At 39.7% G+C, this 15,230-nt stretch overlaps 1 protein-coding gene across 13 annotated transcripts in view; it reads right to left on the minus strand.

Annotated features, from left to right (window-relative positions):
• The window catches only part of LOC105491557 (telomere repeat binding bouquet formation protein 1), a 51,271-nt gene that overhangs the window by 2,354 nt on the left and 33,687 nt on the right, over nucleotides 1-15,230 (minus strand). For 8 of the 13 annotated variants that reach the window (XM_071084692.1, XM_071084701.1, XM_071084695.1 and 5 more), the window contains 5 exons: nucleotides 12,720-13,075; nucleotides 10,885-10,949; nucleotides 10,196-10,291; nucleotides 2,637-2,786; nucleotides 2,269-2,334 (listed from right to left, as the gene is read on the minus strand). In XM_071084692.1, coding sequence (XP_070940793.1) covers nucleotides 2,269-2,334; nucleotides 2,637-2,786; nucleotides 10,196-10,291; nucleotides 10,885-10,949; nucleotides 12,720-13,075 — 733 coding nt within the window. Of the gene's footprint in view, nucleotides 1-1,506; nucleotides 2,335-2,610; nucleotides 2,787-8,921; nucleotides 9,704-10,195; nucleotides 10,292-10,884; nucleotides 10,950-12,719; nucleotides 13,076-15,230 lie in introns of those variants that run through there. The other 5 variants (XM_071084702.1, XM_071084697.1, XM_071084700.1 and 2 more) reach the window with 5 other exon arrangements.

A 15,230-nucleotide genomic window follows, 5' to 3' on the forward strand; every position in this document is an offset into this window, starting at 1 on the left:
AGCCTGGAAGAAGGAAGCAGCTCTCTACACCCCAAGCTCCCCACTCTGTGACTTATTTAGTCTTAATATTAGGTATTAGGGAAGAGTAAGGGAAAATGGGCAAGAGGACTTAATTCTAAGGACTCTTTATTTTTCAAGCCCTCTCAAAACACCAATCCATCCTAAAATAGAGGCTTGGAGAAATCTGTAAATGCTTAGTACAGTGGTCCCTTCTCAGAAGAATGGGCTCAAATTTGAGTATAAAGTATAATTAAATGAATAGTGGTGAGTGTCCTAAAAAAAGGTAAGTTTATTAAGAGGGGAAAAAAATGGTAACACACCAAATATTCCTGGCCTACTTGTGAAAGAGATGTAAGAATCACTACTTTCTCAAGATTCCTTTCTAAATACTAAAAAGTAGGCCAGATTATTTGGTTTTAGCTAAAGCAAGTTTTACCTACAAAAAAAAAAAGTATGTTTTTTTCTGAGCTCAATGTCACTTAATAGTATATAGGACCCCTGTATATAATCATTGTATAACCATTATTATGCACATTTCATGAAGTTCTGCAAATTATTTTACTATGCAAATAGATTATAGCATATTTTTTGTTGTTACATACTTGCTTTGAAGACATGTTGTTGAAAAGCACCTATTATTAATTTGATGCCAAGCCCTTGTCAAGAACAAGGTCTCCAAGTGCATGATGTTTCTATGAAAAAATACCCATTTTCTAATAATTACTACAGAAAACATTACTTCAGAAAGTGGGCTCATCTTTCTGTACTATACTTAATTATAATTTGCATGCAGAATTTTTAATCCAGAAAAAGATTCAGATAAAAAAAGCAAATTTGAAATTTCCTTGAAAGTTTTGGCAGTGAAAATAGCCAAATAAATATACGTGGCAAAATGCTTCCTGAATGTATCACGTTCAAATGTCTAAATAACAGAGTGGCTCTATAGATGTTACTAATTAATATATCCAACCTATTTTAGTCTGCAGGTATTAACTCCATATGAATAAAAGAAAATGATGTTATTTAAGCTTCTGATAAATCGGAAATGGTGATCAATGCGAAATGTTAACCATATAGTTAAATTAAAATTCCCATAAATAAACTAATTGTTTAAGAGACATTTTTATTTTTTAAGCAGAGTTTTAAGGTTTATACTATTTGTCTCTTCAATTTTTATTGTTTCAAGCACTATAGTTATGAAAAAAAAACCTCCTGCAAAGTCTCTCTGAAGCGCTTGTGCATAATAATTTTGTTCTTAAAATAAAAACGTGAGGAGAGAACAAGGGCTTCTGGAGAATGGCTTTTTGAATCTAAGTTCTGCTACTTACCAACTATTAATAATTATGCCTTACAATAGGAGCAAATTAGTATCTAACTTACAATATTTACTATAGGAACTAAAGGAAATAATATCTATACACCATCTAACACCTAGCAGGTGCTTAATAAATGTTAGTATCCTCCTGCTCCTTCCCCTGCTAGCAGGCAATGAGTGAGCAAGCAACATGAAGGGAAGAGGAAAGTCTCTTTTATTAGGTCTGACCCTCATCAGAGGCAAGGTTTATCATTTAAGATCCGTTAATAATGAGACTGAGAACAACTACTCAGCTGTTCTCTTCTTTCTCAGGAATATATGAAATGTAAGTTCATTTGGCTCACGCCTGTAATCCCAGCACTTTGGGAGGCCGAGGCGGGCGGATCACAAGGTCAGGAGATCGAGACCACGGTGAAACCCCGTCTCTACTAAAAATACAAAAAATTAGCCGGGCGCGGTTGTGGGCGCCTGTAGTCCCAGCTACTCGGGAGGCTGAGGCAGGAGAATGGCGTGAACCCGGGAGGCGGAGTTTGCAGTGAGCCGAGATCGCGCCACTGCACTCCAGCCTGGGCGACAGAGCGAGACTCCATCTCAAAAATAAATAAATAAATAAATAAATAAAATAAAATATATTCAGCCAGGTGCAATGGCTCATGCCTGTAATCCCAGCACGTTGGGAGGCCAAGGCGGGCGGATCACTTGAGGTCAGGAGTCTGAGACCAGCCTGGCCAACATGGTGAAACCCCATCTCTACTAAAAATACACAAACTAGCAGGGCATGGTGGCACGTGTCTGTAATCCCAGCTACTCAGGAGGCTGAGGCAGGAGAGTCACTTGAACCTGGGAGGCGGAGGCTGCAGTGAGCAGAGATTGCTCCGCTGCACTCCAGCCTGGGTGACAGAGCCAGACCCTGTCTCGAGAAAAAAAAAAAAAATTAAATTAAATATATTCACTTATTCTTCCAGGGGTAGTAGATTCATTACTGAGTCGTTGTCTTCTACGTGGGGTCAGCAGAATTTCTGAAAAATATGGAAAACATTTAGGACACTTAGCATATCAATCTGAGTAATAGCGTATTAATTCCATTAGTATATTTCCTTTATTCCCCCGTCTAGTGGGAATACTTAGATAGATTAGGAAGAATTTTTAAACTAACAGTCTAAGACTACTCCCTGGGTACATCTTGAATTACTGGTTGCTTAGAGACAGATTTTCTTTTTAAGACTATTTTACCCTCTAGTTTTTGATATATTTAATGCTTTAGATAATAGTTCAGAAGGTATAGCCATAATTACAGTTTTAAAGCTGCTGAATTAATTACTTTTGTTACAGATAAGTAATTTCCTTAGTTCACTTTTATATCTGTCTTCAGCTTCCACAATGACTTTGTGACGATCACATTGGTATGGGCAAGAGTGCAAGAGCTTGCTAAAGTTTCGGCTATTCAGGGATTTTTCTACTGCTATGCAACCTAAAAGAAAACAAATTAAAGTTATGTGTAGATGTCATAAAATATCTAGTAACAAATCTATGAAAGCAAATATCTATATGATGGTAACTGAAGTAAAATCAGGAATATAAACACCTCAAAAAGCTCAAAATCATGTGAGGGAGTAAAGACAACAAATACAACAGAGTGAAATAAGTGCTGGGAAGGAGGTATGGACAGACAGTTATGATGCTTTAGAAAAAGAGCATCTAGGCTGGGCACGGTGGCTCACGCCTGTAATCCCAGCACTTTGGGAGGCCAAGGTGGGTGGATCACGAGGTCAGGAGTTCAAGACCAACCTGGCCAATATGATGAAAGCCCGTCTCTACTAAAAATACAAAAATTAGCTGGGCATGGTGGCATGCACCTGTAGTCCCAGCTGCTTGGGAGGCTGGGGCAGGAGAATCGCTTGAATCCAGGAGGTGGAGATTGCAGTGTGCCAAGACTGCGCCACTGCACTCCAGCCTGGGCGACAGAGCAAGACTCTGTCTCAAAATAAAAATAAAAATAAAAATAAAAATAAAGAAAGACAAGAAAAGCAAAAGAGCATCTAGGCTATGCGCAGTGGCTCACACCTGTAATCCCATCACTTTGAGAGACCAAGGTGGGCTGATCACAAGGTCAGGGGTTCAAGACCAGCCTGGCCAATATGGTGAAACCCTGTCTCTACTCAAAGTACAAAAAGTAGCCACGCATGATGGCAGGTGCCTGTAATCCCAGCTACTTGGGAGGCTGAGGTGGGAGAATCACTTGAATCTGGAAGGCAGAGGTTGCAGTGAGCTGAGATCGTATCACTGCACTCGAGCCTGGGTGACAGCAAGACTCTCTCAAAAAAAAAAAAGGAAAAGAAAAAAGAAAAAGCATCTAGGGCTGAGAGTGGTGGATCATGCCTGTAATCCCAGCACTTTGGGAGGCCAAGGTGGGAGGATCACTTGGGCTCAAGAGTTCGAGACCATCCTGGGCAACATAGTGAGACCCTGTCCCTACCAAAAACAAAAACAAAAACAAATTAGCTGGGCCTGGTGGCACACATTTGTAGTCCTAGCTACTTAAGAGGTTGAGGCAGGAGAATCCCTTGAGACCTGGAGTTCAAGGCTGCAGTGAGCCACGATCACGTTATTACACAGAATAAGACCCTGTCTCTTAAAAAAAAAAAAAAAAAAAAAAAAGGCTGGGCTGGACAACCCACGCCTGTAATCCCAGCACTTTGGGAGACCTATGCGGGCAGATCATGAGGTCAGAAGATGGAGACCATCCTGGCCAACATGGTGAAACCCTGTCTCTACTAAAAATACAAAAATTAACTGAGTGTATTAGTGCGCCCCTGTAATCCCAGCTACTCGGGAGGCTGAGGCAGGAGAATCGCTTGAACTCGGGAGGCAGAGATTGCAGGGAGGCAGAGATTGCAGTGAGCCAAGCTCACGCCACTGCACAAAACTATTATGACACTTCCACCACGCCTGGCGATAGAGTGAGACTGTCTCAAAAAAAAAAAAAAAAGAAAGAAAAAGGAATATCTATTTTGTCTGGTTTTGAGCAAGAGTCACTGTTAAGGGAAGATATCCAAAAGAAGTGATCCTTGCCGGGCGCGGTGGCTCACGCCTGTAATCCCAGCACTTTGGGAGGCCGAGGCGGGCGGATCACAAGGTCAGGAGATCGAGACCACGGTGAAACCCCGTCTCTACTAAAAACACAAAAAATTAGCCGGGCGCGGTTGTGGGCGCCTGTAGTCCCAGCTACTCGGGAGGCTGAGGCAGGAGAATGGCGTGAACCCGGGAGGCGGAGCTTGCGGTGAGCCGAGATCGCGCCACTGCACTCCAGCCTGGGCGACAGAGCGAGACTCCGTCTCAAAAAAAAAAAAAAAAAAAAGAAGTGATCCTTAAGCTCAGTCATCTTTTTTGTTTTTAACATTATGTAAAATTTCAAACACTGAACTCCCATGTATCTATCATCCAGCTTCGATAATTATTAACTCATGGCTAATCATGTTTTATGTATACCTCTACCTACTCAGCTCTGTCCCCATGTATGCACTGGATTATGACACCTATCATTTACATTAAAGTATCATTTCATCTGTAAATACTTCACATGCATCTTTAACAGATAAGGATTTTTTTTTTCCTGCGACAGGGTCTCCCTGTCACCCAGGCTGGAGTGCAGTGCTATGATCACAGCTCACTTTTAGCCCAGGCTGGAGTGCAGTGGTATGATCACAGCTCATTTAGCCCTGACCTCCACCACGCCTGGCTAATTTTTTTATTTTTTGTAGACATAGGGTCTCCTTATATTCCCAGGGCTGGTCTCAAACTCCTGGGCTTAAGTAATCCTCTCACCTCAGCCTCCCAAAGTGCTGGGATTACAGGTGTGAGCCACTGCACCCAGCCAGGACGTTTTTTTCTGAGACAGTGTCTCACTCTGTCACCCAGGGTGGAGTGCAGTGGCGTGATCTCAGCTCACTACAGCCTTAACCTCCTGGGTTCAGGCAATCCTCCCACCTCAGCCTCCCAAGTAGCTGGGACTACAGGCATGCAACACCACACTCAGCTAATTTTTGTATTTTTTTTAGAGATGGGTTTCACTATGTTGCCCAGGCTGTTCTCGAATTCCTGGGCTCAAGTGATCCACCTGCCTCAGCCTCCCAAAGTGCTGGGCTATAGGTATGAGCCATCACCATGCCCGGCCAGGACTCTTTTTTGTAAACACATAAAACTATTATGACACCTAAAAAATCATGCTTAATATAACCTAATATCTAGTGTTCAATTTTCCTCATCAATTCAAAAATTTCTTTTGAAAGTTAGTTGTTGGAATCATGATCCAAATAAGGTCCACCATTACTTTTTTTTTTTTTTTTTTTGAGACAGGGTCTCACTATGTTGCTCAGGCTGGACTTGAACTCCTGGGCTCAAGCAATCCTCCCACCTCAGCCTCCCACGTAGCTGGAACTACAGACACACGCACCACTGTGCCTGACTTACATTCGGTTAACATATGTCAAGGGGCTTTTAATCTATCAGTTCCCCTGTCTTCCTTGTCAAATGAAGATACCAGGTCATTTGTACTACAGTTTCTCAAAGGCTAAGTTTTGCTGATTGCGTCCTAGTCGTGTCCTTTAAAATGTTGTGTGTCCTATAAACTAGTAATTAAATCTAAATGATTGGTCAGATTCAGGTTCAAGTATTTTTACTAGAATTCCATGCAGGTAGTATTGTATGTTTCTTACTGTATCATATTAAGAGATACATATTGTCTGTCTCTCTCTTTTTAAAAAAAAAAAAAATTGTAATTGGGCAGCCTCTTGAGCCAATAGGGTTAGACAAACTTCCTCTTTTCTTAAATATTAAGAAAGATCAGCAGGAAACCACCATGGCACATGTTTACCTATGTGACAAACCTGCACATCCTGCACATGTATCCCTGAACTTAAAATAAAAGTTGGAAAAACATTTTTTAAAAATAGATAGATTGGGCCGGGCGCGGTGGCTTACGCCTGTAATCCCAGCACTTGGGGAGGCCGAGGCGGGCGGATCACGAGGTCAGGAGATCGAGACCATGCTGGCTAACACGGTGAAACCCCGTCTCTACTAAAAATGCAAAAAATTAGCCGGGCGAGGCAGCGGGCGCCTGTAGTCCCAGCTACTCGGGAGGCTGAGGCAGGAGAATGGCGTGAACCCGGGAGGCGGAGCTTGCAGTGAGCCAAGATCGCGCCATTGCACTCCAGCCTGGGCGACTAAGCGAGACTCTGTCTCAAAAAAAAAAAAAAATAGATAGATTGGTAGGTTCAGGTAATGTCAGCCATGTCTGTCCATTATAAAATTCTCCATCAGTTTGTCACCTAATTGTATTAGTGGCCCATTCCTAAAGGACTAGAAGTTGGCCACGCAGATAGTTGGCTGAGATGAAGACATTTCAGTACAATAAAGATGTGCAAAACCACTGAAGTGTGAAAAGGCATAGTGCTCAGAGAATCATGGACACTCTAATATGGCTAGAGTACAGAGAAGTACAGGAGAAAAGGTGGGGCTGGGGAGGGTTGCAGGTAACCAGACCAAGAAGAATCTTGAAAACCATGTTAAGGAATTTTAACTCTCTTCAAGGCAACAGGGAGGAACATAGAAATAAAAGGAGGAAGATGACACAATTTCATTTGTCTTGTAGAAAGGGCACCTGAACGCAAGAGGATCAGTTGAGAGGTTACTTTAGTAGTCCAGAAAATAAATGAAGGGATTTTGAAACAAGGCATTTGCAGGGAGAATGAAGAGATTTCTGATGTAAAATTAGCAGGGTTTGATGAATAATGAGCTGTTGGGATAAGGGAAACAGTTTAGGATAACTCTCAAGAAATTCAGTACTTGAATAAATGGCAAAGTGTGAAATAACCATAGCACATTTCTAGCAGATTCAGAGTAAATGTACAGTAAATTTTTACAAGTGGAAGCAGGACAAAATTCTATACAACTTTGAAAGCCAGGCAGAGAGCTTGATTCAATGGGTTACAGAGAAGCACTGAGGGTTGTTTAGCATGATGACACGATAAAGCACATATTAAGAAGATAAGTTAACAGTGATATGCATATTATAGTTGGGAGTTGGAGATGCTTAAGACAAAGACTGCTAGATAAAATTGCTGTGATAATTTAGGCATGAAACGAAAAGGGCCTATGTGGCAAAAAAGAACAAAATTTGATAGACTAGAAATAACGGATGGAATGAGAGAGAACAGTCATGGATGATTCAAGGCTTAAAGTCTGGGAGACCAGACAAATAGTGGCAACACTGACAGAAATGCAGTGAGTGGGGAGGCCAATTTAAAAGGAAGAAAGATGCTGTGGATGTTGTGTTTAGGATACATTAAGCTTAAAGTAACAAGAAGATATTCAAGTGGGTATGTGCTGAGAACTACTGGAAATAAAAGAATAAGGCCCAGGTTAGAAGCCAAAAGTCAAGATACATATTTGAAAACCATCAATAAAATGATAGATGATGCTACAAAAGTAAATGTAGTGAAAGAACTGAATAAGTGCTATAGACTAGGTCTTGAGGAGAATACATGTGGAAATCTGGCAGGAAGAGAAAGATAAAGGTGAAGACTGAGTTCTATTCATCTTAGATTCCAGTGCCAGCCAAGGACTAAGCACTCCATAATGTTTGTGGAATGAATGAATGGTAACCAGGAAAGAACCATCTCATACAAACTAAGAGATGAAAGGGGGTTAGCAGTTACAGAACATCCACTCTGCCACCTAGAATACTTTTGACCAGAGATTCCCAAACTTTCTAGGTTCATGGCACCTATAAGCCAAAAGAAATGCCTAATGATTCTGTCAGATCCAAAACAACTTAATAAGTATTTATGTTCTAACAACTTAGTAGCCTTTTAAAAAATAATACAATTAAATTGAAAGAAATATTTGTACTTTATTCTTATTAAATACATTTTCTTTTTTTTTTTTTTTTGGAGACAGAGTCTTGCTCTGTTGCCAAGGCTGGAGTGCAATGGCATGATCTCAGCTCACTGCAACCTCCACCTCCCAGGTTCAAGCAATTCTCCTGTCTCAGCCTCCCAAGTAGCTGGGATTACTGGCGCATGCTGCCATGCCTAGCTAATTTTTTGAATTTTAGTAGAGACAGGGTTTCACTGTGTTGACGAGGCTGGTCTTGAACTCCTGAGCTCAGGTAATCCACCCGCCTCAGCCTCCCAAAGTGCTAGGATTACAGGCATGAGCCACCGCACCCGGCCTAATACATTTACTTTCTAATGGGATACGTGCATCTGTTGGGAGGAGTGAATGAATACTTGAAAGGATAGCAAATCAAACAAACTATTGGGTGTTTTTTTTTTGTTTTGTTTTTGTTGTTGTTGTTGAGACGGAGTCTCGCTCTGTCCCCCAGGCTGGAGTGCAGTGGCGCGATCTTGGCTCACTGCAAGCTCCGCCTCCCAGGTTCACGCCATTCTCCTGCCTCAGCCTCCTGGGACTACAGGCGCCCGCTACAGCGCCCGGCTAATTTTTTGTATTTTTTAGTAGAGACGGGGTTTCACCGTGGTCTCGATCTCCTGACCTTGTGATCCGCCCGCCTTGGCCTCCCAAAGTGCTGGGATTACAGGCGTGAGCCACTGCGCCCGGCTCTATTGGGTATTTTTTTGAGATGAGGAGAAACGAGCATAGTTTAAGGTGGAACAAAAGGAGTTAATGAATAGAATGGGAGTAAAGAGAAAGATTTTGCAATTAGTATTAAAATGTGGAGGAAAAAAAGATATGGGATTCAGCTTATGGCTACACATCAGTTTTAGAGGAATAGAGATAACCTCTTCATCCAAAAGGGAAGAATAATGATGTTCTGAGCCCAATACAGAGAACCTCAATTTCGTCCCTAGAGCAGAGTACAACAGCAAGATGAACAAAGAGGAAATACCGGGGTGGGAAGGAGGAGGAGAAGGGATGGAATAAGTATTGTGGAACATTTACAAGAGCCCTGCAGAAAAAATAAATAATGGACATGAAACACTAGAAACATTTACATATTATAAATATAAAAATAGGTATTTTTAAAACTTAATGCCTATGTTTACAGGATAATCCAGAATGCATACCTAGTAATAACTGGTTCTCTGAAAACATTAAAAAATGTTTACTCAGTAAGGTTAAATTTATAGATGGTATTATGACAAAAAGGTAATAAAGTAATAAAAAGGTACTAACTGTGTTGATTCATACATACAAATATTGGAAGCTCAGCCTGATGCTGATAAAAGGTGTTTTGTTTTGTTTTGTTTTGTTTTGTTTTAATTACAGAGACAAGGTCTCGCTGTGTTGACCATGCTGGTTTTGAACTCCTGGCCTCAAGAAATCCTCCAGCCTTGGCCTTCCGAAGTGTTGAGATTACAGCTGCCTCACCTGGCCCAGATAGAAGATATTAATTTGAATGCTTTGATACTCCACAATATTATTTCTCCAAAGGGAACAAAGTAAATCATATGCGTAGAATTATTATAAATTCTACTTAATTACAATAAGCGCAGTGGCTCATGTCTGTAATCCCAGCACTTCGAGAAGCTGAGGCAGGCAGATCATTTGAGGTCAGGAGTTCAAGATCAGCTTGATCAACATGGTGAAACCCTGTCTCTACGAAAACAAAAAAACAAAAAAAAATTAGCCAGGTGTGGTGGCGAGCACCTATAATCCCAGCTACTTGGGAGGCTGAGGCATGAGAATTGCTTGAACCTGGGAGATGGAGAGTGCAGTGAACCAAGATCTTGCCACTGCACTCCAGCCTGGGTGACAGAGTGAGACTCCGTATCAAAAAAAAAAAAAAAAAAAAAAAATTGTAGTTAATAATATCATAAAAGGCTTTTACTGTGAAACAACTGCAATTAAAAAAATACTTACCTGAGCACCTATACGTCAACATTTTGGAACAACTGGGAGTTGCTAGAAAACTGACTACTTCTTTATTTATTATATCTGAACATAATGTAAATGGATCTGGAAAAAAATTGCAAAATGAAGGATTTTTGGATTAATGAAAAGAATCAGATATTTTAAGGATTTATTAAATATCAAGCTTTTCATAAACCTTAACCTAGTACTATGCCTCTAGTCATGCTGGTGAATAAACAGAAAGATTCTGGATCTTAATAGAAGGGATTTACAACAGAAAGAGTCAAAGGTATGGCTTATACTTTAGAGGGCCAATATACCAATGGACTTTTTTTTTTTTGAGATGGAGTCTCACTCTGTCGCCCAGGCTGGAGTGCAGTGGTGTGATCTCACCTCACTGCAACCCCTGCCTCCTGGGTTCAAGCAATTTTCCTGCCTCAGCCTCCTGAGTATCTGGGATTACAGGTGCCCACCACCACGCCTGGTTAATTTTTGTATTTTTAGTAGAGATGGGGGTTTCACCATGCTGGCCAAACTGGTCTTGAACTCCTGACCTCAGGTGATCCGCCCACCTAGGCCTCCCAAAGTGCTGGGATTACAGGCGTGAGCCACTGCGCGCAGCCAATGTACATTTTTAGCTATATGGTTACCTAAATATCTGTTTTATTGAAAAACCAAAGAAACATTTTTAATCATACCTGTTACTGGTAACTGCTGCTTTATATTTTTGGCAATGTGAACTGGGTGTTTAAAAACATGGTCACTAAAAGAAAATAAACACCAGATTACTAAAAGTAAACATACTCTTTGGTGTGTGGACCAATGTTTCTGTAAGCAGTGTTGTGATTTTCAGAGTTTTATGGGCAAAAGCAACCTGGAATCATGATCGACCAAAATCTACCAAATTCTGCCAAAGTAGGGCCTGCAACAATTAAAGCCTTGTTTCTAGAGCTAGAGTCAAATAAGACTCCAGAGGGCAATAGTATTGATGCCAGATGAAACTTGGAAGAAAAAGATTATAAAAAGAAGGAAGTAGGAGAGATGAAGGCAAAAAGGAGATAACAAAATCAGTGGGAGCAAAAATGAACATGGGTGCAGGATGGCAAAGTACTAACAATAATCATTTAAAGACCTGAATTTAAAAATCCTTCCTAACCCCCAAAACATTTGTGTGTTTGAACCCTGTAGTCCTTGATGAATAAATACAAGTTTTGATTATACTGTCACAATGATAATAGTACAGAAAAAGGCAAGAACTGTAGATCAGGTAGCAGGCATAGCAGTAGCTTTATAATTACAGCTATCTGTCTATGTACATATATTTGTAGGAGGAAAAAAGCATTTCAAAGAGATGAAAATATTAATAACTTGGCTGAGGTAGAAATATGGCTAACCCTAGCCGCGTGCAGTGGCTCACACCTGTAATCCCAGCATTTTGAGAGGCTGAGGCGGGCAGATCTTGAGGTCAGGAGTTCGAGAACAGACTGACCAACATGGAGAAACCCCATCTCTACTAAAAATACAAAAAATTAGCCGGGCGTGGTGGCATATGCCTGTAATCCCAGTTACTCAGGAGGCTGAGGCAGGAGAATCACCTGAACCTGAGAGGCGGAGGTTACAGTGAGCTGAGATCGCGCCATTGCACTCCAGCCTGGGCAACAAGAGCGAAACTCTCTCTCTCTCTTTAAAAAAAAAAAAAAAAGGAAATATGGCTAACCCTATAGAAGAAAGAAGGCTATGGGTGTGGAAAGCTTAGGATGGAGGTCAAGAAGGCTGGCCCAGGACCATATCTTACTGCTTCCCAATTCCCATACCTGAGAAATCAAGTTAAAATTAACATCAAGAATGGTCTTGAAACAGATAAAAGGGGTGGTATTGATGTAACCCTTCTTCTTGGAACTTAGTTTACCCTTCAACCTGTCCAAAATGTAGCAGCATCCTCTTCATTTTTCCTAAGTACTGTAACCATCAGAAGAGCACAACCCAGTAAAGGGTTTAAGAAAAGCTACAATCCCGGGTCTAGCCCCACAAACTAACTGCAAGGGAAAAAGACTATGTTCTAGAGACAAAGTGCAGGGAACAAACAAAAGGGCAAACCCAAACCAAATTTTATTCACATCCTATTCCCTTTATCACATTAAATTTAAAAACTAGTTTTTGCTATACTGCTGATAGATTATCAATGCATGCATTGTTACTTCAAGTAAAGGGTTTCCGTTTAGGTTTTATTTTCTGAGTACCCTTTCTAAAATTCAACTATGTTACGCCACTTAATTTAAAATCCTCAGTCACTCCCTATACCCTGTGAGTTAAACCCCAAAATCCAGAGTATGACATTGCAGGGCTCTAGATGAACTGGCCCATACCTCCCCATCCAAACCCCTTTCCCAACACTTCCTACTTTACGCTCTTCCCAAGACCGTGTTTCATCATGTCATTTCTATATGCCCGGTATTTAACAGTGTGGCATACTGTAGTACACAATAAATACTCGCTGAATAAATAAAAGTTACACATAATTATTAAACTATACCTTGATTGAGAAATAAAATTCTTTTCAAAAGTAGTTTCTTCATGTAAGTTTTGATTGCAGCTTGACTTGGCTTTATATAAAGACTTATTTTGCTCACTCTCCCTATAACAAGCATGGACTGGATTTGCACTCTTCAATGGTGTCTTCATTTGGTCATCATTTGTACATGCTTTAGACATGACTCCATGGGACTTATAACTCTGAAACCGTCTAGAATGGCTTTTATCCTCATCTTCTGCTTTGGTAGCTCGACCAATATGATCTGCATGGAGATGTTTCCATGTATTCTGAATACTCATGTTCATAGATGAAATATTATCCTGATTATCCTGACAGTTTTCTCTTTGTATTTCTTCCTATAGTGTAAAAATGACAAGAAATAATTTCAATATAATGCATTCCCTTTATAACCCAATTTATACTCCATTTAAATAATGAAGAATGAAGAAAAAGTTTATGATTACCAATAGAACATATATGATAAAAGACAGTTTACATTAGGAAGAAAAGGGAGTTTATTCATTAAATGATATTGGGACAATTGAGTAGCCATCTGGTGAAAAAATAAGTTGAATATCTTACAGCTTATACAAAGATAAAGTCAAAATGAAACAAATATATTTAAATACAAAAACAAAGTCATATATGTTCTAAAAGAAACCATTATATTTTAATATTCTCAAGGGGTATAAGACCTTTCAAAGTATTACCCAAAATTAAATAATAAAAGAAAACTATTATACTCAACCACATAAAATTTTTTTTTTTTAATTCTGCTAGAGATCAAAAACGTTACTCTGGGCAGGGATCTCAGGAATAAAGAACCAGAAGCAAAACCAAATGACAATCAAAACACCCAGAAATAATATGTGTAAAGCATATCTTAAGCAACAGGAGATAGATAGATAGATAGATAGATAGATAGATAGATAGATAGATAGATAGATAGATAGATATTTTTTTTTTTTGACAGGGTCTTGCTCTGTTACCCAGGCTGGAGTGCAGTGGCAATGATCACAGCTCACTGCAGCCTCGACTTCCTGGGCTGAAGCAATCCTCCCACCTCAGTCTCCTGAGTAGCTGGGACCACAGGCATACACCATCATACCTGGCTAATTTGTATTTTTTGTAGACACAGGGTTTTGCCATGTTGCCCAAGCTGAAGGATAATTTTTAAAAATAACATTTATAAAAAGTTACTACAATGAAATATGAAAAAGATCAACGATAGCACAGAAAAGCAGGCAAAGAAGATGAACAGACAGTTTATAGGAAAGGAAATATAAATAGCTCTTAAACACAAGAAAAAATGTCCCATCCCACTTGAGATAAATAAATATTAAAGCTACACTGAGATATTTTTCTTCATCTATTACACTGACAAAGATCAAAAGGCTGTGGCGAAATATGTACTCTTAAACATTACTAGTGGGAGTGTAAGTTGATATAACTTCTGTGGCGAAACAATTTGACAGTATCTTATCTTTCATAATAAAAACTATGTCTATCTAGGTATCTGAGAGGTACTATTATTTTCTCCATTTATCAATGATGAAACTAAAGCACAAAGAGATTAAATAACTTGCCTAAACTTCCCCTAAAGTTTCCAGCATCCATGAATTTGGGGATCTGTGGGAGGTCCTGGAACCAATCCCCCATAGATACCAAGGGTTGACTGTACTTTAAATGGGTGAACTGTAAGGTTTGTGAATTATATATCATTAAAGCTGTTACAGAATACACACACACACACACACACACACACATACACACACACACACAGGTACATGTGTAGCAGGTATTTAGAGTTGTTTGCAATGGTAAAAATTTAAATATAACTTACATGTCCATCAATAAAGGACTGGTTAAATCAATTATGGCACATCTGCAACAGTGAATACTACTCAGACAATTAAAATAATAAAATCACTATATTATACTAACTTGGACACTACGTTTTTATTTTTTTAAATATATGCATATACAAAGACATAAAGCATGCATACATAAATATATTTATATAGAGAGGAAAGAGGTTATTAGATTATTACTACTTTTCTCTTTTCTTGAACCCCAATTATTCAGATGTTAGATCTCTTGGCTCAATATTCCATGTTTCCTGTCTTTTCAGTCATCATTTCTACTTTTTAAAAATCTTTTTTTTGTTTTATGTCAAAGCATGATTCTTCAAGTATTACTATGGAGTTTTCTATTTAAACCTTTAAAAAACAACTTGGGAAGAAAAAATTTTTCACCCCTCCAATCTCTATTGTTAAAAAATATCAGCTGGGCATGGTGGCTCACACCTGTATTCCCAACATTTTGGGAGACTAAGGCAGGCAGATCACTTGAGGTCAGGAGTTCAAGACCAGCCTGGCCAACATGAGGAAACCCTGTCTCTACTAAAAATACAAAGAAATTAGCCGAGTGTGGTGGCGCACATCTACTTGAAAGGCTGAGGCATGAGAATCACTTGAACTTGGGAGGCGGAGGTTGCAGTGAGCCAAGATC

The sequence above is a fragment of the Macaca nemestrina genome, chromosome 18 (assembly GCF_043159975.1).
Source record: "Macaca nemestrina isolate mMacNem1 chromosome 18, mMacNem.hap1, whole genome shotgun sequence".
NCBI lineage: Eukaryota > Metazoa > Chordata > Mammalia > Primates > Cercopithecidae > Macaca > Macaca nemestrina.